At 45.2% G+C, this 26,912-nt stretch overlaps 1 protein-coding gene across 1 annotated transcript; it reads left to right on the plus strand.

Moving 5' to 3' along the window:
* The first annotated feature begins 5,078 nt into the window (after positions 1 to 5,078).
* On the plus strand, positions 5,079 to 21,439 carry DDX18 (DEAD-box helicase 18). The gene is made up of 14 exons (XM_046019808.1): positions 5,079 to 5,235; positions 7,053 to 7,337; positions 9,322 to 9,462; positions 10,929 to 11,064; positions 11,644 to 11,744; positions 11,864 to 12,063; positions 12,159 to 12,273; positions 14,186 to 14,325; positions 15,199 to 15,360; positions 15,654 to 15,806; positions 16,476 to 16,589; positions 17,903 to 17,959; positions 18,318 to 18,495; positions 19,596 to 21,439. The coding sequence occupies exons 1-14, from the start codon at positions 5,151 to 5,153 to the stop codon at positions 19,736 to 19,738; spliced, it is 2,010 nt and encodes a 669-aa protein (XP_045875764.1). The 5' UTR covers positions 5,079 to 5,150; the 3' UTR covers positions 19,739 to 21,439.
* The last annotated feature ends 5,473 nt before the right edge of the window (positions 21,440 to 26,912 follow it).

Raw genomic sequence — 26,912 nt, forward strand, 5'->3', positions numbered from 1 at the left:
AAAACAACCACCGGCTGTTTATCCAAGTCTGCCTAACACTGCTGACCAATAAGTTCTCCAGAAGCATAATTTTGATCACCCTCCACCCCTGCCTCTTTCTCAAGAGCCTATATTGTTATATAAATTACCATATTGTCCCCTAAATGCTGCCTCTTATTTAAGGGGCTTATGTGTGATCTGCTCCCATATTTCCTGATCTTCACTACTATTTATCAATCCCCTCCAAAATTTTGAATGAGTCTATTCTCGTGCTGACAGTAGGTTCAACCGTAACTTACAGCTATTCTACCATCCCCCAAGCCAACCCTATGACCCATTTCCTATGCCACCTGGTCTTGGTCCTCCATTGGCTACTCCAACTGCCGAAACTGTTGGGCAACTGGGGTCACACTCAGAATGGTAATGTTATACCTTATCTCCCCTTAGTCCATCTTTCCATCGGCCCACCATGACTCAAGTAGTCATCCATTCCCCCACCAACTTCACTCATTCAATGGGTACTTACTTGTGGGTCACCTGTACATAATTCTTCTCAAGCTAAATGTTCCATACTAACTTCATTTACTCTTTCCCCTCGTTCCTCCAAGTGGGTTTTCCTCTTCCTGTGTTCTATACGACGCATCCCAAGCTGGAAATCTCAGAAGCATCCCCTATTCCTTCCTCTCTCTTAACACCCACACCATATCTGGCCACTCAGTTATGTCCATTCTCTCCAAGAAAACATATCTCAGCATACTCCATTCTAGCCCCATGTCCTTCACAACATCCCTACTGGACCACTGCAACAGCCCCCTGATTCATCATGTCACCGCTATTGTCTCCATTCCTGTCACAGCTCGTCTCCAAACAGGTGTCAAATATCTCTCGGGGACCTACTTAACTCCAGCTACTCTGCTGGGCATTGGAAGTCTAACTTGGATGTCTTTGACTTCCACCGAAAGTGTATTTTCAGGGTGGGAGCTTTGGATAATTTAACCTTATATTGCCAGCCCCTCACCAATTTCCTGGCCCATCACCACTGATTAATGGATACCAGTTTGAAAGAATGAGTGAATGAATGGAAAGTTCTTCATCTGAGTGATCCCCCATGGATTCATCCCAAGTGAATGAACTAACAGCCCCGTTTTCAAGAAGGCAAAATTAGCTGAGAATTTAAGACCCAGGCGAAAGATGAAATATGGACAGATAGTTTGATAATTTGCACTGGTGAAGAGTCGGACATTTTAGTTTTCACTCTAGTAAAATAGGTGGGTGGCAGGCTGGGGAGTGGCAGTTGCTTTCCTAAATCATTCTCCAAAAGTAGTCCCTTCTCAAAAATGTTTATGGAAATAAGTTGACCTGGTGGATATTAATATGACTATAGAGGGACTGTTATGTGACTCCCAACACTACTCTGGGAAATCAGGTGAGTCAGCATGGGGAGAAGAGAGGTCTTGAGCTGTACATGTATAAAAAATGAATGAGAGCCCCTGGATGGCTCAGTCGGTGAAGTATCTGCCTTTGGTAGAGGTCATGTCCCAGAGTCCTATAATCGAGGACACTGAGGGAACCAGCTTCTTCCTCTGCATGTGGTTCCCCCTGCTTGTGCACTCGCTCTCTCTCGCTCTCTCTGACAAATAAATAAAGTCTCTTAAAAAAATAAAAATAACGAACCAGTAAAAATGACATGCTGAGAATTACAGTGTGGACTTACCAGCCTCTGGTGATAGTCTCTCCCCTCTGATAGCCTCTCCCCTCCCCTCATTTATACCCTCATATGGATTGTTCAGGAAACAGTTAAAGTTACATTTCAGAAAATTCTCTGCGTGCAGTGTAGTATCTTGATTAGGACCCTAGGACAGGAAAAGGACGTTAGTGGAGAAGCTGGTATTATCTGAATAAACTTGAGTTAATAGTAACTAGTTTATAGTTATAATAATTTATCAAAGTCAATGTCTTAATTTTGACCACTGTCTCATGGCTGAATTGTTAACATTAGGACAAACTGGGTGGGGGATAGTATTTTTGCAATGTTTTTGTAAATCTAAAATCATGTCAAATAAAAGTGTATTAAAAATAAATCCCAATTCTGAAGTCTTATCTCCACGATATGTGGAGAAGCAAGGGTCAGTGTGTAGTTCAATCACTAGCGGTCAGACTGGGGCACTTGGGGTGGGAAGGTCAAAGGAAGTTGTCTTTTTGAAGTTCCCTCCCTCTGCATTCAAGCCTCACCCCCCAAGCTCAGCTGAGCCCTGGACTGCTCCCTGCACAACTGCTCCTGTGGCCCTGTATTGTTACTGAATGACATACAAGGCTATCTTTGCCAGTCTTTTCTCTGACCCCAGGTCTTCACTTGGCTGTTTCCACAAAAATACCTCTAACGCAGAGGAGCATGCTTCCCTGCCCCCTACCCCACCGCCGCCATCCGTCTCTATTACACTACATCATCTCGTTTTAATGTCTTCCCAGATTTTAGCTCCATGTAAGTTACCGTGTTGTCTCACTTGTCTACCTGATCCATATCTGTCTCCCTCTCTAAGCGGTAAGCTCTCTGGAAACAAAAGTCTTGCCTGTCTTGTTGACTGTCTGACCCTGGGGGCCCAAAATAGCACCCGGCACAGAGTAGATTTCTTTAAGAACCATAAGTGAATGTAGTTCTTGTGAGAAAGGTTTCTGTAATGTACTTCTGTATCCTCTCCACTTTCTAGAAGCGCGGCACCAGTGATGCGTTGGAGAATTGTAGCAGTGCTCCCTGAAATCGCCTCTCCTTTTCACATCCATCCGCTCATTGAGAAGACATTTCTTAAGCACCAGGCATCTGCTTAGTACAATCCAGAGAACCAGAGTCAAGCCACCTGAAGGAAGAAACACCCCACTTATTTACAGGAATACAGACCTTTTTAAGTTCCTATCCACTACAGAGTGGTTAGCCTGTAGCAACTAGCATTTGAAAGTTCCCAAAAAATCACAGAAGGAGTCTTAATGCAATGGTTGGAGAGAGTGAGTGAGTCTGTTACTTCTTTTTAAAATTCAGGGGTTTGTGAAATAGACATGTTTTCTTATCTCAATGAAGTGCAGCTTTTTTGTTTTGTTTTGTTTTGCTGGGGGTGAAGGGTCAGGCAGAGCAAAAAGGAGAGAGACAGGGGCGCCTGGGTGGCTCAGTGGGTTAAATCCTCTGCCTTCGGCTCAGGTCATGATCCCAGGGTCCTGGGATCGAGCCCCGCATTGGGCTCTCTGCTCCACAGGGAGCCTGCTTCCTCCTCTCTCTCTGACTGCCTCTCTGCCTAGTTGTGATTTCTCTCTGTCAAATAAATAAAATATTTAAGCAGGATCCTTTTAGTAGGGTTTGCAAGGATGTTCAGAGTGGAATTTTAACATTGTACTAGTCTGAAGTTAACTGCTGGTCATTTCCGGCACTTTCTGATTCATCTTTGAAAACCTCATCCTCGGGGCACCTGGGTGGCTCAGTGGATTAAGCCGCTGCCTTAGGCTCCGGTCATGATCTCAGGGTCCTGGGATCAAGCGCCCCATCGGGCTCTCTGCTCCGCAGGGAGCCTGCTTCCTCCTCTCTCTCTGCCTGCCTCTCTGCCTACTTGTGATATCTCTCTCTGTCAAATAAAAAAAAAAACAAAAAAACTTTATAACAGAAAAAAAAGAAAACCTCGTCTTCAAATGTTACTTTTTGTGCTTCAGCAGTTCGTTAGTTAGTTTCTAAAACATTAAGCATAAGCTTCTAGGAGTGTCTTGGGTTCAGGAGGTCAGCCCTGAGTTCTGGGAGCCAGTCCTGAGTTCAGGGGGCCAAGGGTGCACACAGGTGACAAAACAAAATTGGAAGAACTGCATGGGTGAGCCATGATCCCTATGAAATTTAAATATTTAAATAAAGACATCATCTTCATTCTCTCCTCTGTTTGCTTCTAGCGCAGTGCATATGCACAGAGGGTATGGAATGAAAGACTCCATCCGGATCCCCACTCCCACACGAGGGTGCTGAGCTGTCATATGCTTCCCCGGTCACTGTGTAGTTTACCTTGTTTAATTTTCTACCCTCTCCATATGTCAACTCTGTTAGTTTCATGAAGGTGAACTGTGTGCATCTGACCCACCATTCTATTCCCAGGACGGAGCACACACCTATCACATACTCCTAGCATAAATATGCTTTAAAAAATTGCTAAATCAGTGAATAACTGATAATGAATATATTCTGGACAGAGAGACACTTGGGATGGGGACCCCAAGCCAGAAATTTCAAATAGTTAAACATACACTGAACAGATACTGAGATAGGCTCCAGCAGTGAAGGACAAACGGAATTTCAGAGGCACATACATGACGAATTTCCACCTCCCCAAACTCTCCTGGATGCTTTCTGGGATCTGATCTAATGATACTGATTTGTTTGCTAGACCTCGAAATTCGCTCTGTTAAAAGTGTCAAGACTCTGAACTGCAAGGAGGGAGAGCAGGTTTATAAGGCACAGGCCACAAGGTTGTTTCAAAAGAATTGCCATTACCCCCGCAAAGTTAAAATGACTATTTATTATGCCATTGTCAATCTAGTTTGCAGAGGTACATTAGCTCTGTTTCAGTCCGAAGTAGAAGAATGTGTTCCAGGTGGTCCCAACCAACCAGCTGCAACTGACAAAGCCAAGAATTCATGGTGTTCCAAGATCCGAAACAGGCGCCGTGAAGAGACCCCTCTTCTCAATATCCTCCCAACCCTCTCTTGGCACTGCTTAACTTCGGAATCTTCCTTCACAAGGTAAAGATGAAATTTAGGTTTTATTCAATTTCCCGAATACTCCAGGATACAAAGAGCACAAGCACCTGAAACTGGAGACTCCCTAAACCTCCGGCTCGTCGTTGTTTCTTCAGCCTCCTCTGCGGAAGCTCGCACTCTCAGGACCCTCAATGGCCCGGCCCCTAACACACGCAGCCGGCGGACACAATGTGAACCTGGGTCGGACTTCCACTCCTCTCGAGGGCGCTGCGCAAAGTCCGGTCGCCGGAAGCATTTCCACCCCGGACTCATTTTTTTTCGGACTGCAGTACTCCGGGGTCCCGTGACGTATTTCCGGTCTGCCGGGGTACGCACGTGCGACCGGGAGGAAGTAACGTCAACCCGGTAGCCGAGTTGTGGCGCCGCAGTGGAGGCGCTGTACCGGCAACATGTCCCATCTACCCATGAAACTCCTGCGCAAGAAGATCGAGAAACGGAACCTCAAATTGCGCCAGCGGAACTTAAAGCTCCAGGGTGAGATGCGCGGAGCTTGGGGACTGGGGGCCTTGGGAGCTGCGGGAGCCCGCCCCTGGGTCGAGGCGCTGCTCTGCTCCCGAGTCACTGCATCCCTGAGGTGTCGCGGCCGCTTCCCCCGCGGCACGTGTGTTTGTTGAGAGTGAAAGGCTGCCTGGCGCGGTTTCCAGTCGGTCCTGCTCGGGTGCCGCTCTCCGCGTGCCCCCGATCCGCTCCTGATGTTTTCCGAGCCTCAGTTTGAACGTAGAGAGTCACAGCAGGAGCAGGCCGCCTGGGTTTTCTCTGCAGGCCTCCCACCGGGCTTCCGGCCAAGCCGGCTTTTCTATGTCTCCCTTATTCTGTGTCCCTCCCACTTTCAGGTCCCACCTCATCCCCCACCCAAACCCGCTGGCCCATTTCCAGTCAGACACGTGGAACCGGTCATCTCCACGCGCCTTCTTTTCACATCTATTTAATGCCAACATTGCTTCAGACAAGCTCGTTGTACAATCGCCTTCCCCTGTTCAGGTCCACTCTCTCCATTCCTGCACAGTATCCTGTTTGCAGCTCTAGAAGTGCCTTCTGCGCGTGTCCAGTGCGTGCCCTCCCTGTCTTCCCGTTGCTCCTAACTTTAGGTTATGAATTCTCCAGTGCTTCCAGGTATTTGCACCCTTAACAAAGACTTAGCTGAAAAGGCTCTTCCCTGAATGTCAGTTACCTTTCTTACCCACCTGTTTGCAGTCCTAAGTTCCTAACAATGACCCAGAGATCTTGAAGTTACCTTATCCTTTTTGGGGTCATATATAAGGTATCAGTTCCCGAGGGCAATGTTGGAGGCATAATTCCTTCCCCCAGTTGGATTCCAGCAGAGATTAGTTGCTTGGGAGGAATCCTGAAGAAGAGGACAGGTTGGTGGGTTTTAGAAATGGTTTTGAACATCCGTTGTATTTTCAGTTCTTATGAATTATATGGCACTACTAACCACACCTTGGTATTTAAAGTGACAATTAAGATTTTAAAAAAAAAAGTTTTTAAAGTGTTGTTACTTTTTATTATATGTAAGCAGGGACACTTTTAAAGACATCCTTAGGCATTTGTATGTATATGATAAATACTGGGACCAGGAAGTGAATTTTCAATTCACTGCTGCTTAGGAAAGTTAGATTGAAAGTTTTGAAGTTACAGGAAAAGCAGTAGTTGTGTGAATAGATGATAGTCTTTTCTAATATGTCAGCTAGCTATATATTTATCAAATACTTGATACAAAAATGTTTATTTGTAGCTACCGGTGTCTGGCCCCATCCTTTTAAATGTTTAACGTCACTGAAGTTTTGCTGTCCCAGATTCTTAACTCCATATGGACAGAGATGTGGCTTTTTGAAGTTAAGAAATCAATATAGCTTTCCCTTTTGCAGCATTTTTCATTAAAGGAAACTTACTTGTCCTGTAGTAAAATGCTATAAATTTAAGTGGTTTTAATAATGTACATGAAAGGGTATTAAGAGCTAAATCATTTCAGTCATGGATACCATGAGGTTTCTTACCTGGGATTCCAAAGTTTTGCTTTTTTTTTTTGCCTTTTTTTTTTTTAAAGATTTTATTTATTTATTTGACAGAGAGAGATCACAAGTAGGCAGAGAGGCAGGCAGAGAGAGTGAGAGGGAAGCAGGCTCCCCGACGAGCAGAGAGCCCGATGCGGGACTCGATCCCAGGACCCTGAGATCATGACCTGAGCCGAAGACAGTGGCTTAAACCAATGAGCCACCCAGGCGCCCGGATTCTAAAGTTTTTAAGCAAACCCCTTCTTTGTTCACAATGTGTGTTCTGTTTTTAAACAGGAGCCTCGGATGTGAGCTTATCAGAAACACAAAATGGAGATATGTCTGAAGAACCAGTGGGAGGTGGGAAGGTTAAAAAATCCCTGAAACAGTCTGTGAATATGGGCTCCTCAGAAGCCCAGAATGGAGAGAGAACTAAAGAAACAGTGGAAACTGTACAAGTTAAAAAAAAAAAAAAGAAATCTACCGTAAAAATCAATGGAGAAGCAGCAACACAGCCTCCCAATTCAGAACCAAAAAAGAAGAAAAAGAAAAAGAGAAAAATGGTGGATGATGCTGGGCCTGGTAAGTACTTCAGTTTCTTTGAACTTTAGACATTCAGACAATTTGCAGTTTCACCTTTCTTCTAATATTGTTTTCACACAACATGCAAGAGTCACTACACTCACTAGCATACCAGAAAATAACCTAGTAGCAAAAAGCAGCAGAGTGGGGACTGGGGGTGTGACATTTTTATTTGTATTAAGATACTGAGAAATGTCGCATATGCTTTTGCACTCTCTAACCACTGAAGAAAACCTTGAGCTTCCATGAAGGCCTCCTTTGAATTCTAGAAATTTGCTCTTTTTGATAGTTGGCTAGGCTTTTAAACAGACCATATTATGGCATAGGGTTTTAGGTTTATTGCCTGTTTTCAAACAGAATTCTGACATTACACTAAAGACATCTGGGCTAGTACATTCCTGTCTTCTGAGGCCTTTATTTCAGTGGACTTTACATTAATGATTCTTTTTATTTACCCTTTTTTTTGTCCCAATTTTCTTTGCCTACTGTAAATTCCTCTCTTGAAAGGAGACTTAGTAATAACTGGGATGTGCAAAGTGTATAAAAATAGCAGGTAACTTCTGTATAAATGGAATGTTACTTCCAGTGAGTAGAATGGCCAGGATGGGGGAGAGGCCACTTGCTTTTGGAAGATGGTTGGATTTGGATAAGCTTACGTGAAAGAGAGGCATTTTATTTGAGATGTAAGCAAGCAGACATTTCAAGGGAGAATGTAACAGGTGTCAGCAAACTATGCAGCCCTCGGCCTACTTTTGGAAATAAAGCTTTATTGGAACACTGCAGTGCACATCTGTTTACTTCGTCTTTATTGTGACAATTCCTATACGCCTGCAAAACCTATAATTTTCACTCTCTGGGCCTTTATAGAAAAAGTTTATCAACACCTGGGTTAGAACCTCCTATTCATCTAACTTAGCTGAAATGAGGGTTTCATTTAGAAAGGAGCTTTTGCTGCCCATAGATTGACCATTTCCCACAAGGGTGGTAGTCAGGTTCAAGGAAGAGGCCAGTCCTGGGCCACAGAGAGTCCTGAGTTTTGGTTCAGGTCAGTTCTGTTCTAACTCACATAATTAGCTACCATGAATTTGTAGGAGCCCAGCATGGTAGTTAACCCATTTGATCCCAAATGGAACATTCAAGATTGTGATGGGAGATAAGGCTGGAAGGATACTGTAGGACCCTGTTAGGAAAGCTATATGTAGAAGTGAAATGCCAGGAGGCCTTCCCTCTGCTTCCCCTCACCACTTGGTTTCCAGGAGCTACCAGTTTCCTATGCCTGACTAAGGGAATTGTTGTACTTGCACTGAGGTCTCTTTAGTAACATGAAGAGCCTTAAGGGTTTCTGCTCATCTTTGAACCAAAGCTAGCTTTTTTATGGAAGATTTCTGTTTAATGACACAGTAGGACAAATTAGTGCTTTTTAAGTATTCGAAAAACTATTAATCACAGTCCTTTTTTCCCTCAGTGGAATACACAGAACTTGATGTAATCAGTGTACTTACATTGTTCAACTTGTCAAATATGTCTTGGTCATTCGGGGCACCTGGGTGGCTCAATCTTTACGGTCTGCCCTCAGCTTAGGTCATGATCCCATAGTCCTAGGATCGAGCCCTGCATTGGGTGCCCTGCTCAGCGGGAAGCCTGCTTCTCCCTCTCCCGCTCCCCCTGCTTGTGTTCCCTCTCCCTCTGTGTCTCTTTCAAATAAATAAAATCTTAAAAAAAAAAAAAAATACTGGTCACTCAGGCTGCTATCATAGGCCTAAAAAATAAAATTTTGTTGGCAAATGTGCATGCCCCCTGGGTTTTTACATATAATTGAATCTTTAGTCATGAAAAAGGCATTCTTAGCATATTAAAACTGGAAGTGTGTTAAGCTTTTGAAAACATGCCTCTTTGCATTACACATCTTTTTGTTTTGTGATTGCATTTGGCATTTTATTTTAACCAAAAAATGGGGGGGGTGTGTTTTCCTTTAAAACCAAAGATACCAAAAAAGTGAAAACTGAAGACAAAGGGGACTCTGAAGAAGGGGCCCAAGCTCTTGAAGGAACAGAAAACAGTGTGGAGAAGCCAGATGATCAGGAAGAGGACAGTGAAGTGCCCAGCCTACCCCTAGGACTGACAGGTAACTTCAGAAAGTTTTCCAGAGAGACCTTAAACGTGGCATGCCTTCTGGATTATAGGATTTGAAGTTTCAGTTGTAACTTTTAATTTACCTAGAAAAAGTATTGACAAGAAATACTTTTATATCTAGTTACTACTGCTTTATCTACATTGCGTGCCTTAGTTCTTGTCATTTCTGTTTTATTCTTTTTCTGCATTTCTGACACTAAATATTTTGGTTAGCACACAAACAGCTCTTGGGGTCCTCTCTTCCTTTGGTTTGTTGTTTTCTAAAGTTCCTTCCATTTTGTAGTAGGAAAATCATTGGCCCAGAAGTTTAATACTGACCCAGTTCGTAGTAAGGAAGGGACCCAGGAAGAAGTAAGGGACTTTGGCCAGGGTGACTTCCTTTGGCCTCTGTTTCTTCGTAAGGTCAAGAATTTGGCCACAATTACTTGCCCAAACCAGAAATGTCTAGGAGTTCCTTGAGTTGTTCGGTGTGGGTTTTTTATTTGTTAAAATAAAAATTTTACTTAAATTTTTACTTGAGTTTATTTGTTTTTAAATTTTAAATAATTTTTTTTAATTTATTTAAATTTAGCTCTAACCCAGGGTTGCTTAATCAAAACTGTAAAGGTTATGGCAGTGGTTCTCAACCAGGGCAGTTCTCCTTCCTTGGAGGGATGATCACATCATCCTGGTTTACTCAGAACTTGACCAATTTTAGCATCCAAAGTCCTGTGCGTAAACCTTAGTCGCAGGCAACCCGTGAAGGTTGACTGCCAACACATTGGGTTTTCAGAACTGGGGGCTGGTACTGTCATTTAGTGGGTGGAGGTTAGGGAGGCTGCAGAACATCCCATAAAGCATGGGACAGCCTCTCACAGTGAAGGATTATCCAGCCCAAAATGTCAGTAGCGCCAAGGTGGACAATAGCTGGCTGATAAGCTGGGCAGGTAGGGGTGGGGGCTCCCGGGGGGATTTTGGTGTCTTCCCTGGCTGAAGAACCATTGCACACTTGACGTGTGAGGCCAGTCTAATGGGGTGTGGCTATATCTGATCTTCTCGCTTGTCTTTTTGGCATGAGATTAATAGCTCTTTCGATTGATTTTGCACTTAGTTTCTCTATACTAGATGCTTTCACTGGTTATTATACATTTTCATTTCTCTCGGCACCACCCCAGTGCATGACATATTCATCTCACACAAGTCCCTTGACTATATCTCCCCTCCGTCCATTACTATTTTTGTTACAGGATAGGTTCTAGACGTTACACAGCTGTCAGCAGTGGAGAAACTGAAAACTCGGGGTCTTTTCCTTAGTTATTATATGGGAATGATGGGGGTTAGTCCTTCTTACTGGAAGAAGCTGTTTTCAGCTTCATTGCCACCCACTGATGTTTTCAAACAGCAAAACTAATTCATATAGCTGTAGCAGTATTAACTATTAAAGATAAGTTTGCTAATGATAAACTATCTTTTATTTAGGCGCATTTGAGGATACTTCATTTGCTTCTCTTACTGATCTTGTCAATGAGAACACTCTCAGGGCAATAAAAGAAATGGGTTTTACAAACATGACTGAAATTCAGCATAAAAGTATCAGACCACTTCTGGAAGGCAGGTATGATTAACATTGATGTTTGGGCATTAGTGCCTTTTTTTAGTTTTTTAAGATTTTATTTCTTTCTTTGACACACAGAGATCACAAGTAGGCAGAGAGGCAGGCAGAGAAAGAGGGGGAAGCAGGCTCCCTGCTGAGCAGAGAGCTTGATGCGGGGCTCGATCCCAGGATCCTGAGATCATGACCTGAGCCAAAGGCAGAGGCTTAACCCACTGAGCCACCCAGGCACCCCATTAGTACCTTTTTTAGTGCTAGTCATTTAGAAAGAAGATCCTGCCATGTTCTGTTGATGTTTGCACTGTGCTTTGGGTTGATACATCCACACTTCATTAAAGGCTTTAAGTTACTAATGTTTTGAGGAAAAGTGTTCATTTCTGTTTTATAGCATAATTCTTATTTCTGGATTAGATCTGTAACCTCTGATCGATTTCAGTGATAAAGAAGCTAGGGACTTTGTTTTTCTTATTCACATTCTAGCTTTGATGCCTGGAATGTGATAGTACATAGTAGGTGTTCAGTAAATGCTTGTTGAATAAGTAGACTGAATGTCTCTTTTTCCTTTCCATTGTTAATACTTAGGGATCTTCTAGCAGCCGCAAAAACAGGCAGTGGCAAAACGCTGGCATTTCTCATCCCTGCAGTCGAACTCATTGTCAAGTTAAAGTTCATGCCTAGGAATGGTGAGTCTCTGATCCAGTGGTTTTTGGTGGTATCTCCCTAGAAGGTTATCATAGCTGTTATGGGCTCATGTCAGTAACTACAGCTAGACTTTAATCGTCTGTCATTTTTTACCTTTCAGGAACTGGAGTTCTTATCCTCTCACCTACTAGGGAACTGGCCATGCAGACTTTCGGTGTTCTTAAGGAGCTAATGACACACCATGTTCACACATACGGCTTGATAATGGGTGGCAGCAACAGATCGGCTGAAGCACAGAAACTCGGAAATGGGATCAACATCATCGTGGCCACCCCAGGCCGCCTCCTAGACCACATGCAGGTAGAGCAACACTGGAGGGGGCTGCCTGCCTTCTTGTCTCGTGTGAAACCTGAACCTGACAGCTAATATGTTTTTCTTTGCCTTTGTCTTGCTAGAATACCCCAGGGTTTATGTATAAAAATCTGCAGTGTCTGGTTATTGACGAGGCTGATCGTATCTTGGATGTTGGGTTTGAAGAGGAATTAAAACAAATTATTAAACTTCTGCCAAGTAAGTAGGCTTAATAGCTGCATGTGGTTTGCCAAGTAGTTGTTGGAAGAGATGAGGGCGGTTCCTGTAGGAAAGCCATTCATCCCGGAATCGGAGTCTCGCCAAGCCAAGCGGTTGTGGCAGTCAGCCCTAGAGGTAGTTTGCAGTGCAAGCGTTAGACTTACCAGTAACTTGATGCAGTGGTTTTGCCACTTTAACATCTGTCTCACTCCCGTCTGCCCCCACCACCCCATCTTGCTTTTTCTCACCACCACCACCCCCCACTGCCGACATCTCCAGGCAGCTGTGAATGTGTTGCCTGCCGTGTTGTGCTAGTGCCTACCTGGGTTACATCCGCGCAATGTTATGAACTGTTGTTGTTTTTTTTTAAGATTTTATTTATTTGACAAAGATCACAAGTAGGCAGAGAGGCAGGCAGAGAGAGAGGAGGAAGCAGGCTCCCTGCTGAGCAGAGAGCCCGATGCGGGGCTCTATCCCAGGACCCTGGGATCATGACCTGAGCCGAAGGCAGAGGCTTTAACCCACTGAGCCACCCAGGTGCCCCTGTTATGAACTGTTTATGTCTGTAATAAGGCCAGGATTCCATTTATTATATGGTTTATTTTCTCATGCTTTTTGAAGTATAATTGATATATTCTGTACATATTTTAAATATACAATTTGCTTTGACATGTTTACACCAGTGAAACCCATCACACCAATCATTGGAGAAAACCGCCTTTGACCATTAAGTATGGTATTAGCTATAGGTTTTTTTTTTGTAGCTGCCTTTTACCAGACAGGATGAGAATGGTCCCTTCTGTTCCTGGTTTGCTGAGATGCTTTTTGTTTTTGTTTTGTTTATCTGCACATACTGGTGGTTTTTATTAATCCAGAATGGCATGTTGCAGATACTGTACAGTCTGTACACTTATTCATTACAGAAATGGCATCGAAACCATTAGACATGAAATTGCAGGAACAGGGGCACCTGGGTGGCTCAGTGGGTTAAGCCCCTGCCTTTGGCTCAGGTCATGATCCCAGGGTCCTGGGCTTGAGCCCCGCATCAGGCTCTCTGCTCAGCAGGAAGCCTGCTTCTCCCTCTCTCTCTGCCTGCCTCTCTGCCTACTTGTAATCTATATCTCTGTCAAATAAATAAATAAAATCTTTTTTTAAAAAAGCTTAAAAAAAAAAGAAACTGCAGGAACAGCATAAAACGGAACAGTAACATCACAATCAGAAATAGTTGTTAAATTCTATCAAAGGCTTTCACCATGTCTGTTAAAATGATCAGATGTTTGCTTTTTTCATTAAATGTTTCTTTAAATTTTAAATTTGTTAACTCAGTAAATTTTATCACTTAATTTTCAAATATTAAAACAGCTCTGCACTCCTGAAGTAAACCCCACTTGGTCATGATGCATTGTCCTTTTTATGTGGTACATTCACCTTTGCTCAGATTTTTTAGAAATTTTGCATTTGTGCTTAAGAATCATTGTTCTGTTTTGGTATCAGGGTAATGACTGGCTTCAAAGAATGATTTGGGAAATAAAAACTCGGCAAAACCTGGAGAGACTGTGCAGAATTATTAATATTTTTTCCTTAATTATATGATAGAATTCACCAGTGGAAATCTCTGGGGCTGGAGTTTTCTTTATGTGACAATTTTAATTACAATTTCTGTAATGGATACAAAGCTATTCAGGATTTCTCTTTCATCTCAGGCGAGCTTTAGCCATTTATCTCGCAAGGAAATTGTCCATTTTATCTGTCAAATTTATAGACGCAAAGTTGTTCAAGGTATTCCCATCTTAATATCTGTAGTGATATCACACATCCCATTCTTGCTAGTTCTACTCAGTATTTCTAGCGGTGAGGCAATGCTAAGGAGTCTCTGAAATATTGGGGTTATTTTTATTTGTATCTGTTTCAGCACGCAGGCAAACCATGCTCTTTTCTGCCACACAAACTCGAAAAGTTGAGGACTTGGCAAGGATTTCTTTGAAAAAGGAGCCATTGTATGTTGGTGTTGATGACGATAAAGCTAATGCAACAGTGGATGGTCTTGAGCAGGTACTCTTTGTCAAGATCTTACATTTTTGGATCATTTTCGGTGTGTCCTTGTAATTGTTTGGAGGATCACCCCAAAAGCGGATGGACTGATGAACTTTTAATTCAAATACAGTGAATTTGGGTATGGGCTCTTGGCATTACAAATCTTGAATTCTGAATAATTTGATCAGCTCTCTTTATTCTGTCTCTTAATACTGCTTGCCGCATAGGAGACACTAATCACTACCAAGTGTAAATGCAATAAAAAGTGAAAGTGTCTTTTAATGATCTTTTGCTCTAAGATGCAAGGTGAGTTAGCAGATATGCTGGCTTCAGGCACATTGCTGTGAAAAATTGGAAATGAGGTAACAGATCCAAACTAGGTGGATTGAAAACAGAACTTTTGAGTATTTTGCTGAATAAAATATTTCAAATAATGATCTCGCTTAAAAATTGTGTTCGTTGTATATTTTTTAAACTGTATTTACTAGGCTTTGTTACCTTGTTTAAGACAGTGCATTTAGGCTGTAGTTATTTGAGATCTTGCTATTAGGAACCTTTTTAAAAATGAAGCATTGCTATGCTTTACAGGTTCCAACACGTAGAGATGTTACTTTATTATGGTTGCACAAACTGTGGATAACTGGAAGTCTGTAGCCTCAGAAATAAGGAAAGTATTTAGTATTTAGTGATTGTACCCAGTAAAAGGAGTCAGAAGGGCTACAGTTAGCCTTCAGTTTAGAGATGCTTTACTATAATGAACTCAGTAATTTTGCTCTAGGTAAGGCACGTTGGTGTATATGCACTGTTTATCTGAGCTCTTCATCAAATTATATTGGTTCATGAAGCTGAAAGTGTCTGACTATTTTGATCTGTTCACTTGAACGACTCTAGGGCTACGTTGTTTGTCCCTCGGAAAAGAGATTCCTCCTACTCTTTACATTCCTTAAGAAGAACCGGAAGAAGAAACTGATGGTCTTCTTTTCATCCTGTAAGTCCGTGAAATACCACTATGAGTTGCTGAACTACATCGATTTGCCTGTCTTGGCCATTCATGTAAGTGATCATCATGAATTTATTAAAAAACAGTTAACACTTATCAAGTATATGGACTGTGGGGTTTTCGGTATCACTCTTTCTAAACATAGAATGATCTTATGTGGAGGGAGTTTTGCTGGGTGTGGAAGGGTGCAGACCACAAAGGGATAAGAGATACCATGCACCTAGGCCAGAGAGTGAAGTGGAAATGAAGCAGGTTAACAACTCCACAGCTGGGGGGTTGTACATCCAGGGCTCCCAGAAATGACCTCAAGTTTCCAGCTCTAATGGATGCTTTGATTTGATTCTAGGGAAGGCAGAAGCAAAATAAGCGCACAACCACATTCTTCCAGTTTTGCAACGCAGATTCAGGGATATTGTTATGTACTGACGTGGCAGCAAGAGGGCTGGATATTCCTGAAGTCGACTGGATTGTTCAGTATGACCCTCCAGATGACCCCAAGGTAACTGGCATCCTTGGAATTTCTCCCCAAGGGCTCTGTGCTAGGGAATGAACTTTCTGGTTTCCCTGAGACACACCGTATTTCATATTCAGAGGTTGATCCATAGTTATCCATGTCCTGTTGTACTGCACGCTGACTGTAGTATTTCTCTGGTAGCTAAGGCTACGGTAGCAAGACCCAAAGGGGGTGTGCCAAGACTTGAGAAGCCTCAGTGGGGCTGAAGTTAGGAATGTCATGTGCTTAGAATGGTCTGTGAAGAGTGGTAGGTGTTAGAGGAAAATAAAATTCACTTCCAGAAAATAGGTGAGATTCTGCAGCATATGTAGTAGAAGTTTTATTAAGTATTGTCAACAGCATTATGTGATAGAAATTGTTAGCTAGCACAAAAACATGTTCAAAAAGTAATTTGAGGACAAACACACTTAGTAGTCATTAATGTGAATATCTCGTCCAGCCGGTATCGGGCCTCAATCATAGCCGTTACCTCTTTGGTCATGGTCCATACAGAAGTAGGGAACATGGCCAGCCTGTGTGTGGCGCGGCCCTAGGGGAAGAGCGCCATCTCGTCCAGACGTGCTGACATGCTCTGTCCATTACCATGCAGGTTCTGGAAGGGCAGGTACCCGTGGAAGTTGGTGTATTAACTCAGGTTTTCTCTCTCCAACAAAGGAATATATTCATCGTGTGGGAAGAACGGCCCGAGGCCTAAATGGGAGAGGGCATGCCTTGCTCATTTTACGCCCTGAAGAATTGGGTTTCCTTCGTTACTTGAAGCAATCCAAGGTAAAGATCTTGGTTTGGAAAATTGTAAGCTGGGGGCAGATTCCTGTTGGGAGAAATTGTGTCGGTACCACTGGCCTTAAGCACCATTTCTGGATGGGTCTGAGGCATCGGGAGTTGTCGCAGTGCTCGGGAACAGTTAGAACAGTTAGATTGGGCCGGGAAGATTAGATGAGCATCTGGCCTGAAACTTGAACAGCCCTTGGCCCCTCTTGCTCAGCAGTGCGTCTCGGTGTCCCCGGGCGTTGTCCCTCTCCCTAGCCCCGTTTGAAACCGCTTCCACCCCTCCTAAGCTCCCTCACACCGGGTCGTCTCCACCTGCCGCGCTGCTGCAGCCTTGTTTTCACGAGGACTCCATTCACTCCTGCCTCTTCTCCTTCCTCCTGTCCCGTACCCCTTGACCCTCTTTTACCTCCAGTCTCGCCTAGTACAGCTCAAGTCTCCTACTAAAAAAACTTCGACCCTAAACCCATTCTCCTTCTCCCTCTGCCATGGTTGCTGCTGATTGTCTTTCTTCCTTCTGCTGTTTTGGAAAGTGGCCTTTCTTTCCTCTGTTTACTGCCCCCTTAGCCTGATCCCTAGCCCACCCTCATCTGGCTCTGGCCTCAACGCCATCCACCACACCTGATTTCATTAGACTCCTAACTGACCTCTTTGCTGCTAGATCTTGTGTGCACCTGTCAGGACTTCTCTTGACATTTGCTTCCCCTTTGGCCTCCTTAGGCACAGTCTTACCAGGTGGATTTTCCTCCACCCTGAAAGTATGTGCAATTCCCAGAAATGGCCTTGGTGCCTTTGCTCTAGAATGCCCATTTCTGGATATTCTGAATGTTCCTGGTTTCAGTGAGCTGTGGTATGTTGTGGGACACCATCACTGATCTCCTGTTGTTGGTGTTCCCACAGCACAAGTGTTCATCCAGCTGTCCCCTTACCCCCAACCTATCTGCTCTGCAAGACTGCAGGCTCTGAGGGCGGGACTCGGGCTGCTGTTCTTCCAGCACTTCTCCAAGATCTGGCATTTTTGCAGTTACCTAATAAGTGATGACTGGTGAGAGATCCTTCCCATAGGGGGTGTGTGGTCATTGTGAGCTCTGGAATCACAGACCCTAGTCACAGGGCAGGGTGGCAGTTGACAGTAGGACAGCTCTCCTGACATGGAGGGAGGGACCAGTGGTCCTGCCTGGAAGCGTCAGGCTGTCTCATGCTGCATCCGTAGAGAAAAGGGCTTCATTGACTTACTGTTCCTGCCTAGATCATCTACAAGTCTGAATATTGATCCATCTTGGTTTACTAATCTTTGTGCTTTTGTTTTCTAGGTTCCATTAAGTGAATTTCAGTTTTCCTGGTCCAAAATTTCTGACATTCAGTCTCAGGTATGTTTGGTATTTTTATTTGCATGGTTTTTATTTTTTGGAGTTTTTTTTTTTTTAAACATTTGTGAGGAAGAGGGAGTCTCAATTGGTAATCATTGTCCTCTGACTCTCCCCTTTCGTGAACCAGGTTTGGACTGTGATCTTTTAGGGCCCTTGCTATGCTGCTTACCATGTTTCTGTGTTCCCCTCCTTGTTCCAGTTCATACCTTATAAGGTATGACATTATTCTTACTGCACCCTAATTTTGCAAATATTACAAAACTTGTAACAAGTGTATTGGAACAAATGTTTTTTTGTTCTAATATATACGAAATCTGCTTTTGTATTTTATTGAAACCAATGTCTCTTTTCGTTTCAGCTTGAAAAATTGATTGAAAAGAACTACTTCCTTCATAAGTCAGCCCAGGAAGCGTATAAGTCCTACATTCGAGCATATGATTCCCACTCTCTGAAACAGATCTTCAATGTTAATAACTTAAATTTGCCTCAGGTTGCTCTTTCGTTTGGTTTCAAGGTGCCTCCTTTTGTTGATCTGAGTATCCTTTCCTTTGTTGGCAGGAATTCATCTGCGAATTGAGGGGCAGAAGGTTGACTTGGGCTTAGCACTTGGTTTGGGGTGTGCTTCGGCTGTCTGGAGCCCCGGGAGTTCATTCTGGTCACTGTCTGCTTAGCGCTAGCACACAGTGGGCAGGGTTAGCTGTTGCTCTGGGGATTACAGACCCAGAACAACCCGGGCTTTAGGCCTTTAGGAACTTGTCAGGCAGACCGGGAGAGCGAGAGAGTTGTGCGTTCCAGAGAGAAAACAGAGAGGTACAGTGGCAGGGCTCGGCTGCTGTGAGGCTTCCCCTTACAAAGTCATGGAAAGCAGCACGCCCTGGGGCAGAAGGGAGAAGATGGGTCTCTGAATGTTTATTGCCTCAGAGCCCTGGAAGGATTTCGTGCAAGGAAGTTGCAAGACTAGCAAAAGACAGCAACACGTAAGTGCTACCCAGGGTAAAAGCAACACGTAAATGCTACCCAGGGTAAAAGCCAAGGGAACGCCTGCAGTTGCTTCTGTTGCGGTTGATCATCTGTACTTGATCTTCATGTTTCCCAGCGAGGCAGCAAACAGCAAAAGTGAGGCCTGTGAGTTAGCGCTGTGGCTCCGACTCCCGAGGGGACAAGACGGGGGTCCCCGCCCTCATTGTAGGTAGTGAGTGAGTGTCTGCTGTGATGCATACTTGCTGAATCGTGAGGAAGAGCAGCAACTCCGTCAGGTGGCCAAGCACTCCTGAATCCACTCCGAACAGACGTGAAAGTCATTTGACAGTGAGGGTGGTTTTTGTTGTGTTTCTCTAGACTTGCTGATGTACCTCTCAACTTCTTATAAATCATTGTCTTCCGTTTCATTGTGCAGGGAAAACAATACAGTTGTTACATTGGGTTTCAAAGTCACACCTGCTCACTTTGGTCCGTGATCCCATGACCACTCGGGACTCCCTGGAAATGGGTCACGTGGGCTTATGGTCCCGTTTTCCTAGTGTGGGGAGGGGTTGTGGGAGTGGAGGGGTGGTCGTGCTGGCTTGTTCTCTGTGTGGGTATTAGATGAGAGCTCATTGTCTTCGTGTTGCTTCATTTCCTTAACCTTCACCTGTAGACGTGAACAGCAATGACGGCAAGCTTAAAAAGAGAGGAGGCGGTGGTGGCTTCGGCTACCAGAAAGCCAGAAAAGTCGAGAAGTCCAAAATCTTCAAACACATTAGCAAGAAGTCCTCCGACCGCCGGCAGTTCTCCCACTGAAGACACACCTTCCTTTTGTCTCGAATAGCTTTGTCCTGAAATGGATTTTTTTCCCCTTTCTCTAACAAAGGAATTGTAGCTTCAGGATTGGGACTGATGGAACAGGAGTATGAGTTGACGGTTTCAAGCTCCAGGCACTGATACTTCCAGGAGATACCGCTCTTATTTGGGGATATGAAGCAGAGTTCAATTTTTCTAGGTTGTTCAAGAGCAAAACAAGGGGTCTTTCAGATTTTGTTGGGCAACAGAGTATTTTAGATCTTTTGGCTCCAAATTTGTCATTGTTTTGGAGGGCAGGGTATTTTTTATTTAAAATCAAGTAATTAACATAAAATATATTACGGGTTTCAGAGGTGGAGTTAGGTGATTCATCAGTCTTCTATATATCCAGTGCTCATTCCGTCACGTGCCCTCCTTATTGTCCATTACCCAGTTCAGCCTACCTTAGAAGGCAGTGACCTGGTACACTGGGGGTGTGATGCAGAAAATTATCTCAGTTTGTTTGTTTCTGCTTTTGGTTTTCTTTTTGTTGTTGTTTTGGTTGTTTCTTGGACCTTAACCGTAATTCTTCACCTCCCCTGAAAATGCTACTGTGGCTAGGAAGCACGTTACATTAAAGGTGGTATTGGGTTTTTGTATACTCCAGATTTTAAAGCAGTGAGCCTTTCCAATTTTTTTTTTTTTTTGAAGAGCCCACAGTGTAGGTTATTTGTCATTGTTATTTATAATTGTTATAATAAAGCACCCTTCGCAGTCCTAACATTTGTTGGAAACAGTGGGGACCTGAGATTTTTGAGCCTCATTTACACCAGTATATGTGTAATAATCTGTTATTCTCCCTTTAATAACTTAGCAAATATCTTTTTGCAAAAGGCACATAATGATGATACCGCTCATTCAACTTTGTTCCAAGTGGTTTGGATTTTGTTGAACCCTTCTAACTCTGCAGAGTATTCAGGGAGGCAGAACATTTTTTGAGGGAAAATTGCCCCTTCCAGATCTGTGAAATGAAAATAGGTTTATGATGAAGATTGGAAATGAACAGCGGTCAAAAAGAGCAGCAAAGATGGGGGTTTCATCACATGGGGTTTTTGTTGTAGGAACTCTTGACTTCCAGAGTATTTAGTATGTCTTGTTTTATTTCCAGTGCATTTTATAATTATAAAATGGTTATCACATTTTGATCAATTTGAAACCAAAGTTGTTGGCTTTGTTTTGCTGTTGTGCTAGTTAATATTCGTAGTCTCCTGTTAAGTACAAATACACTGAGAACGTCAAATGTGGTGGAAACAGCTGAATACAAATAGCATCCCAGTAGTTTAAAAAAAAAAAAAAAAAGTGATCCTCTGTGCCTGGGTTCGACCGTTGTCCCCTGGCCGGACCTGTCCTCAGATTCAGGCCTTGACTGTTAGACTCGTGGCATTTAAGAATGCTTCTCCTAAGACATTCAGTAACTTTTTTTTTTTTTTTAAAGAAATAATCATGTCTCAAAAAACACACAAAAACAAAGGGAAGACTTTAATCACAGGGCAAGAGTAAAAACTCAGTATTTTCATACATAGCCATCAAAGGTTTTGTATATGTACTTTTCAGTTTTCTATCAGAAGTGAAGTCATCCTTTACTCCCTGCTTGTAACCAGCTTGTTTCATAACATGTTATTTTCCTGTGTCATTAAATAATTACATCCATTTTATATTTAATTTTATGACTGTTTTGTTAACCCCTGCTTGGTCTGTGTAGACCAAGGTTCTAAGACCAAGGGACTCTCCCGTCTCAGCCTGTCTCATGCTCCTGTTTGTCCTGCCGTGGTTGACGTCCAGTAGGAGTAGAAGTCAGTCTGCAGAGATGTTATGAGTTAAGTACATAAAAGGTGGAAAGATTGTACTTTCTATAGTAATGGCTCATTCCAGGTCCTTGCGGAGTCAGGAGGTTCTGCTGGCGGCATGGACCAGACAAGGGACCTAACAGCCACTCTTGACCAACCTGGCCAGGATTCAGATGTGAGGGAGCCAGTGACTAGAAGCAGAAACAGGGTCAGGGCAGCCTCATGTGCAAGGCTCATTTGCACAAGAGGAAGAGATCCTTGGGCTTCTGTGCTGTGAGCACAGCCACTGGTGGCATGCGTTGAGGCCATGAACTGGACAAACAGGATTTAAGTGGCTTCATCCAGGAGGGTTAGCATGCTCTGTGGAGCGCACTCCCCAGGAAAGGTCTGCTGTTAAATAGCATCAGCTGCAGCGGCTCGTCAGATCCGGAGCCAGCTTGGGCCTTTTGGAGTGCACATGAGATTTCTGGCCGTTCAGTCTCCTGGAGTCGTGATCTGCCCCAGGTTTTGGAAAGTGCTCCAGGTCAACGTCTTCCTCAGGCAGCTGTCAGAAGAATGCAGTTTTCAGGGCTACTCTCCATTGTACTGGGTATTAGACAGAGGCAGTAATTGTGCCTTTGGATAATCCCAGGTCGCCATGAATCGAAAGCCTGTTCAGTGCCAGAGGACAGGAATAAATATGGCCAAGCTCCTCTTAGGAACCTGGTTACAATACAGCGAAGGGAAAGAGGTGTCATAAACAATTGCAGTATTGTTTCCAAGCCATGCAAGGGATGCAGATAGAGATTCCACCCATTTCTAAGCCTGGGAAATCTGCATTCTTGGATTCTGGTAAACGTTAGCTGGTGGATAGGTACTGGAACCCTCTCTGCATGTAGAAGGTAGCCTTCTGTTCTGGCGTGGGAGTTACGCAAATGTTGGTTGTGCCAGACCAGCTACTTAAGAAACACCAACATGTTTTGAGATTTTTCTTGCTGCATGTCCAGGATATCGTGATTGATGTGTTTGGTGGGACAGAAGACCCTCTGGAGAGTTCTCATGTACGGGTAGGTTTAGGAACATCCATATGCAGACAACCTCTTATTAAAACTTTTACGTTCTCATCTTGCAGGGTAAGAATGCCCAATCCAGGAAATGGTGTTAGGATGTTTAGTCATCCACAAACGGGTGGCCCCAGGAGGCACACAGACCCGGGCTTTCCAGAGGGAACAGCTATGAGTCGGTTTAAACAGCTTCCGTGGGAAGAGGCACACTGGAGTTCAGCCTAACAGCCATGGCCCCCACTGCCTCTAGCCGGAGCTTCCAGAACCCCCATTCAAGTGGAAGCAGTTTGTCTTGGCCACTTGTCTAGGGCTCTGCCTCATCTGTGTTTAAGAGGGAATGTGACAGTTTAAAGCGGGTGGCACCAGTGGACGTTTGTTGTTGGAACCGCCGCCCAGCGTCTCACCTTCCTGTTTGGAGACCGTGCTATTTAAGCCCTGCAGGGCCCTCAAAGCACTTCCCATCAGAAAGGTCCCCTGCAGCCAGGAGTGGTCTGTGACCTAGCTTTGACAGATGAGCTATGCCTCCCCGAGCCTCTGAAGGAGATACTAGTGAAGCAGGTGGCGGCTTCGTCATCCTGCTCCAGAGGCCACTGTGCCAGGAGCAGAGGCCACCCAGGAGACTGCGGGGCACGACCGGCTGGTGTCTTCCAGCCCTGGTCCCCGAACCATCTACGGTTGCCATTGCTTCAGTTTGCTCCTTTTAATGAATTCAGAGTAGCTCTCTGTTGCTCGTAACTGAGAATCCAAGGCCCCTCTAACATCTAGTGATTCTCAGACTGGGTTTCGGTGTCTCCCTCTGTGGGTAAATTATCTAGGCTGCTTTCTGTCCTTCAAGCTCTCCTTGCCCAGAGCCACCCTGCTCCAGAGCTCAGGGGGAAGGATGGGTTTGGAGCGAGGCTGAGACTAGAAGCATGAAAGGCAAAGATGCGCCAAAGGAAGAATGAGTGACAAGCTCGTTGCCTCTCGGGACAGATTCTGGAAAAGCTGGTACGTTGCAGGAGGTTTCAGAGGCCAGAGAAAGTGGTACCCCCAGCATCTGAGGAATACTAGCCCAGGGAAGGGGCAGGCTGACAGTCCTTGGATGGCCCCTGGCAGCCGTTTCTGGAGGGAGGCAGAACTGGGTGGGGTCTCTGTTCCACTGTTTACTATGAGGCCTTGAACAAGTGACTTCTGTCTCTGGGCGGAGGATCCTCAGCTGTAGGGGAAGCAGTGGTGGCCACGGGATTAAATGCAGTCGTGCTCGAGAAGCATTTAGCAGAGTGGAGCAGTCACCTCTTAGAAATAATAGCTGTTGGGGCGCCTGGGTGGCTCAGTGGGTTAAGCCTCTGCCTTCAGCTCAAGTCATGATCTCAGGGTCCTGGGATCGAGCCCCGCATCGGGCTCTGCTCAGCGGAGAGCCTGCTTCTCCCTCTCTCTCTCTCTCTCTGCCTGCCTCTCTGTCTGCTTGTGATCTCTGTCTGTCAAATAAACAAAATCTTAAAAAAAAAATGACAGCTATTGATACCACTTCCAAGAATTTCAGAAAAGGGGGTATATGGTCAGAAACAAGAAAAACTGATGTTCTCTAGTACCTCCCTGTTCTCCCCACCACCAGAATGTCATGTGTTCAGCAGCCTTAGGCCAAGAAACTGGCCTTTCTCCCTGTTCTGATTCCCAAAGCTCCGCAGCAGAGGGAGGGCCCTTAGCCAGGGCTGGAAGGGGCGAGGCTGCTGCAGGCCCACTGGCTCTCCCCCCACATCTCTGCATAGGCTCCTGGGCTTGAGGGATTTCCTGGGCTCCAGTTTGTGGTAGAGGAGGGCTGCAGGGGGCTGCTTCTGTCCAGCTAGAGAAGGGGACAGTCTGGGGGAGAGCAGGAGCAAACACCCGCCAGGCTCTATCATCCTCAAAGCGTGCATTCAGGACGCTGAGGACCCTCAGAGAGACCAGGCTCTGACCTAAGAGCTGCGGAGACTTGAATTCCTTTACACCGGCGTCCCGACACCCCCGGGCAGGACAGGTATCCTCCCCCCCATTACAGAGAGGAAAAGGAAGCTGAGGGAAGGTCACTAATAGCTCTTCAGTCAATGGCCTAGACACTTAGGTACGGCACTGTTCCGTGGTGCTGTCCTCGGCTGGAAGCCGGGCACCGTCCCTCTCACTGGGCTCCTGGGTGGGCTGAGCTGGGCTTTCCTCCTGCGGGAGCGGGAACGCCGGCATCCGGATGCAGATGGGGGAGAGCGGTCAGTGCCTGAGAGCCTGAGTCCTCGTGGGGCTGCCGGTCCCGGGCAAGGACACCACGCCTCGTGGCTACCCAGGCCACCGCCTTTCACTGAGGAGAACAAACAAGGTCAGACACCACATGAGTGGGGCCTCACCCTCGTTCTCTGCACCCCCCCCCCAGTTGCCAGCTGAAGGACTTACTTGTACACGTGCACATTTCTCAGGATTCTTGGCAACCATCTGAAAGAGAGAAGCTGTAAAAACCCGGGCTGCTGTTCAGTCTTGGGACCGTGTTTCACAGCTATAAAAACTAGGGTTAAATGTTAATGGAATTCCACAGGAACTGAAGGAACTTTAAGACAAGCTGTGTGTCCACCCTAAATTGGACATTTAGCGGCCTCAGGACAGACGATTCTACAAACCCCGTTGTGGCCTGGAATTAAACTCACCTCTATTCCCTGCCTTAGAGAATCGTCCCCCCACAAATCCAGCGGGGGTAGCCCAACTACACGGCAACTAACCTTTATGTGTGCGCCTCCCTTCACTCTGTCAGGGCCTGGGGGCATACATGGGACCGAAAGCCTGGAGGACTCTGCTTTTGTCCATCTTCCGCCTCACCTCGAAGGACCTGCTGCTCATGCCTGCGTAGGTTTCCATAGCAATATTTTCTGAGCGATAGGGGAACTGCACTGCGCGATGGAAGAAGCCCAGGAGAAAATAGTAACCTGAGAAAGTCCAAATTGTTCCACCAGCCTGGAGGCTGTTAGAAATTAGCGGTGGGGGAAGGGGGAATGGATTCATTGCCCTGGAGATTCCCGCACGCCTCACCTCCAAGCCACCCATCCCAAAAGCCCAAATGACAGAAGACATGTAAACGGGGAAGGAAGAGCAGTGCTGAAATTCCTATCAAAAAAGAAGGGCTTTTCAAAGGTCTCCCACAGGAATTCTGGGAAGATGGTGGCAGGCAGTGACGCCAGGATCATTTTTGGATTTTTTGAACCCCCCACAAAAAAGTGGGGGCACCTAGAGAGCAAAACGGAAAAGCTGCAGGCAGTAATTACAACAGAAATAGGTGACAGGTGTCCCCAGAATACAAGTGGGGGGTGGGGGCAAGGCACCGAACAGCCACGAGACCTGCTTGTTCTCGGCCAAACAGAGGCGGAGAGAATGCAGCAGCTGATGGACCTGAGAACAGGAGAAGCCCCCACCCCCGCCCAGAATACCCAAGTGGGGCCAGCTAGAGGATAGCAGCTGAAACTGGAGGGCTTTCCCACTCCAGGGTGGGTGAGGGCACAGGCCTGCCGGACGGTCTGAGGGACTGGAGGGTCACCTCCCTTTGAACTCTTTCCAGTACTTTTGTTGAGATCTGTGTTGTTGTGTAGCTCGCGTACCATATCATTCACGCATTTAAAGTGTTTTTCACCCACAGAGTTGTGCAGCCGTCACCACAATCAATGTGTGAACACTTCCCTTGCCCCAAAGAAACCCGGTACCTATGAGCAGTCTCTCCCCATGTCCTCCTGCCCTAGGCCCTGGCAACTGTTATCCACATTCTGTCTTGGTTTTTGTCTTTTTTTAAATTAACACATAATGTCTTATTTACTTCAGGGGTGCAGGTCTGTGAATCGTCAGGCTTACACATTGCACAGCACTCACCATAGCCCATCCCCTCCCCAATGTCCACCACCCAGTCACCCTATCTTTCTCAACCCCCTTCCCTCCAGCAACCCTCAGTTTGTTTCCTGAGATTAAGAGTCTTATGGTTTGTCTCCCTCCCTGGTCCCATTATCCTATCGCCCTGCCTGTTCTGGACTTTTCATCAAAGTGGAATCATACAGTAGGAGGCCCAGGGTGCCCGGCTTCTTTCACCCGCACGTTTTCAAGGTTCGTCCATGTTATCACACGTATCAGCACTTTGTTCCTCCTTGTGGCCAAATAATAGTTCATGGTGTGAATATAACCACATTGTATTTATCTGGTTCTCCACTGACCGACACTTGGGTGGTTTCCGGGTTTTGATTATTATAAACAATGCTGCGATGGACATTTGAACAGGTTTTCGTGTGGACTTGGGTTTTCATTTCTCTTGGGAATAGACGTAGGGTA

The sequence above is a fragment of the Meles meles genome, chromosome 9 (assembly GCF_922984935.1).
Source record: "Meles meles chromosome 9, mMelMel3.1 paternal haplotype, whole genome shotgun sequence".
Taxonomy (NCBI): domain Eukaryota; kingdom Metazoa; phylum Chordata; class Mammalia; order Carnivora; family Mustelidae; genus Meles; species Meles meles.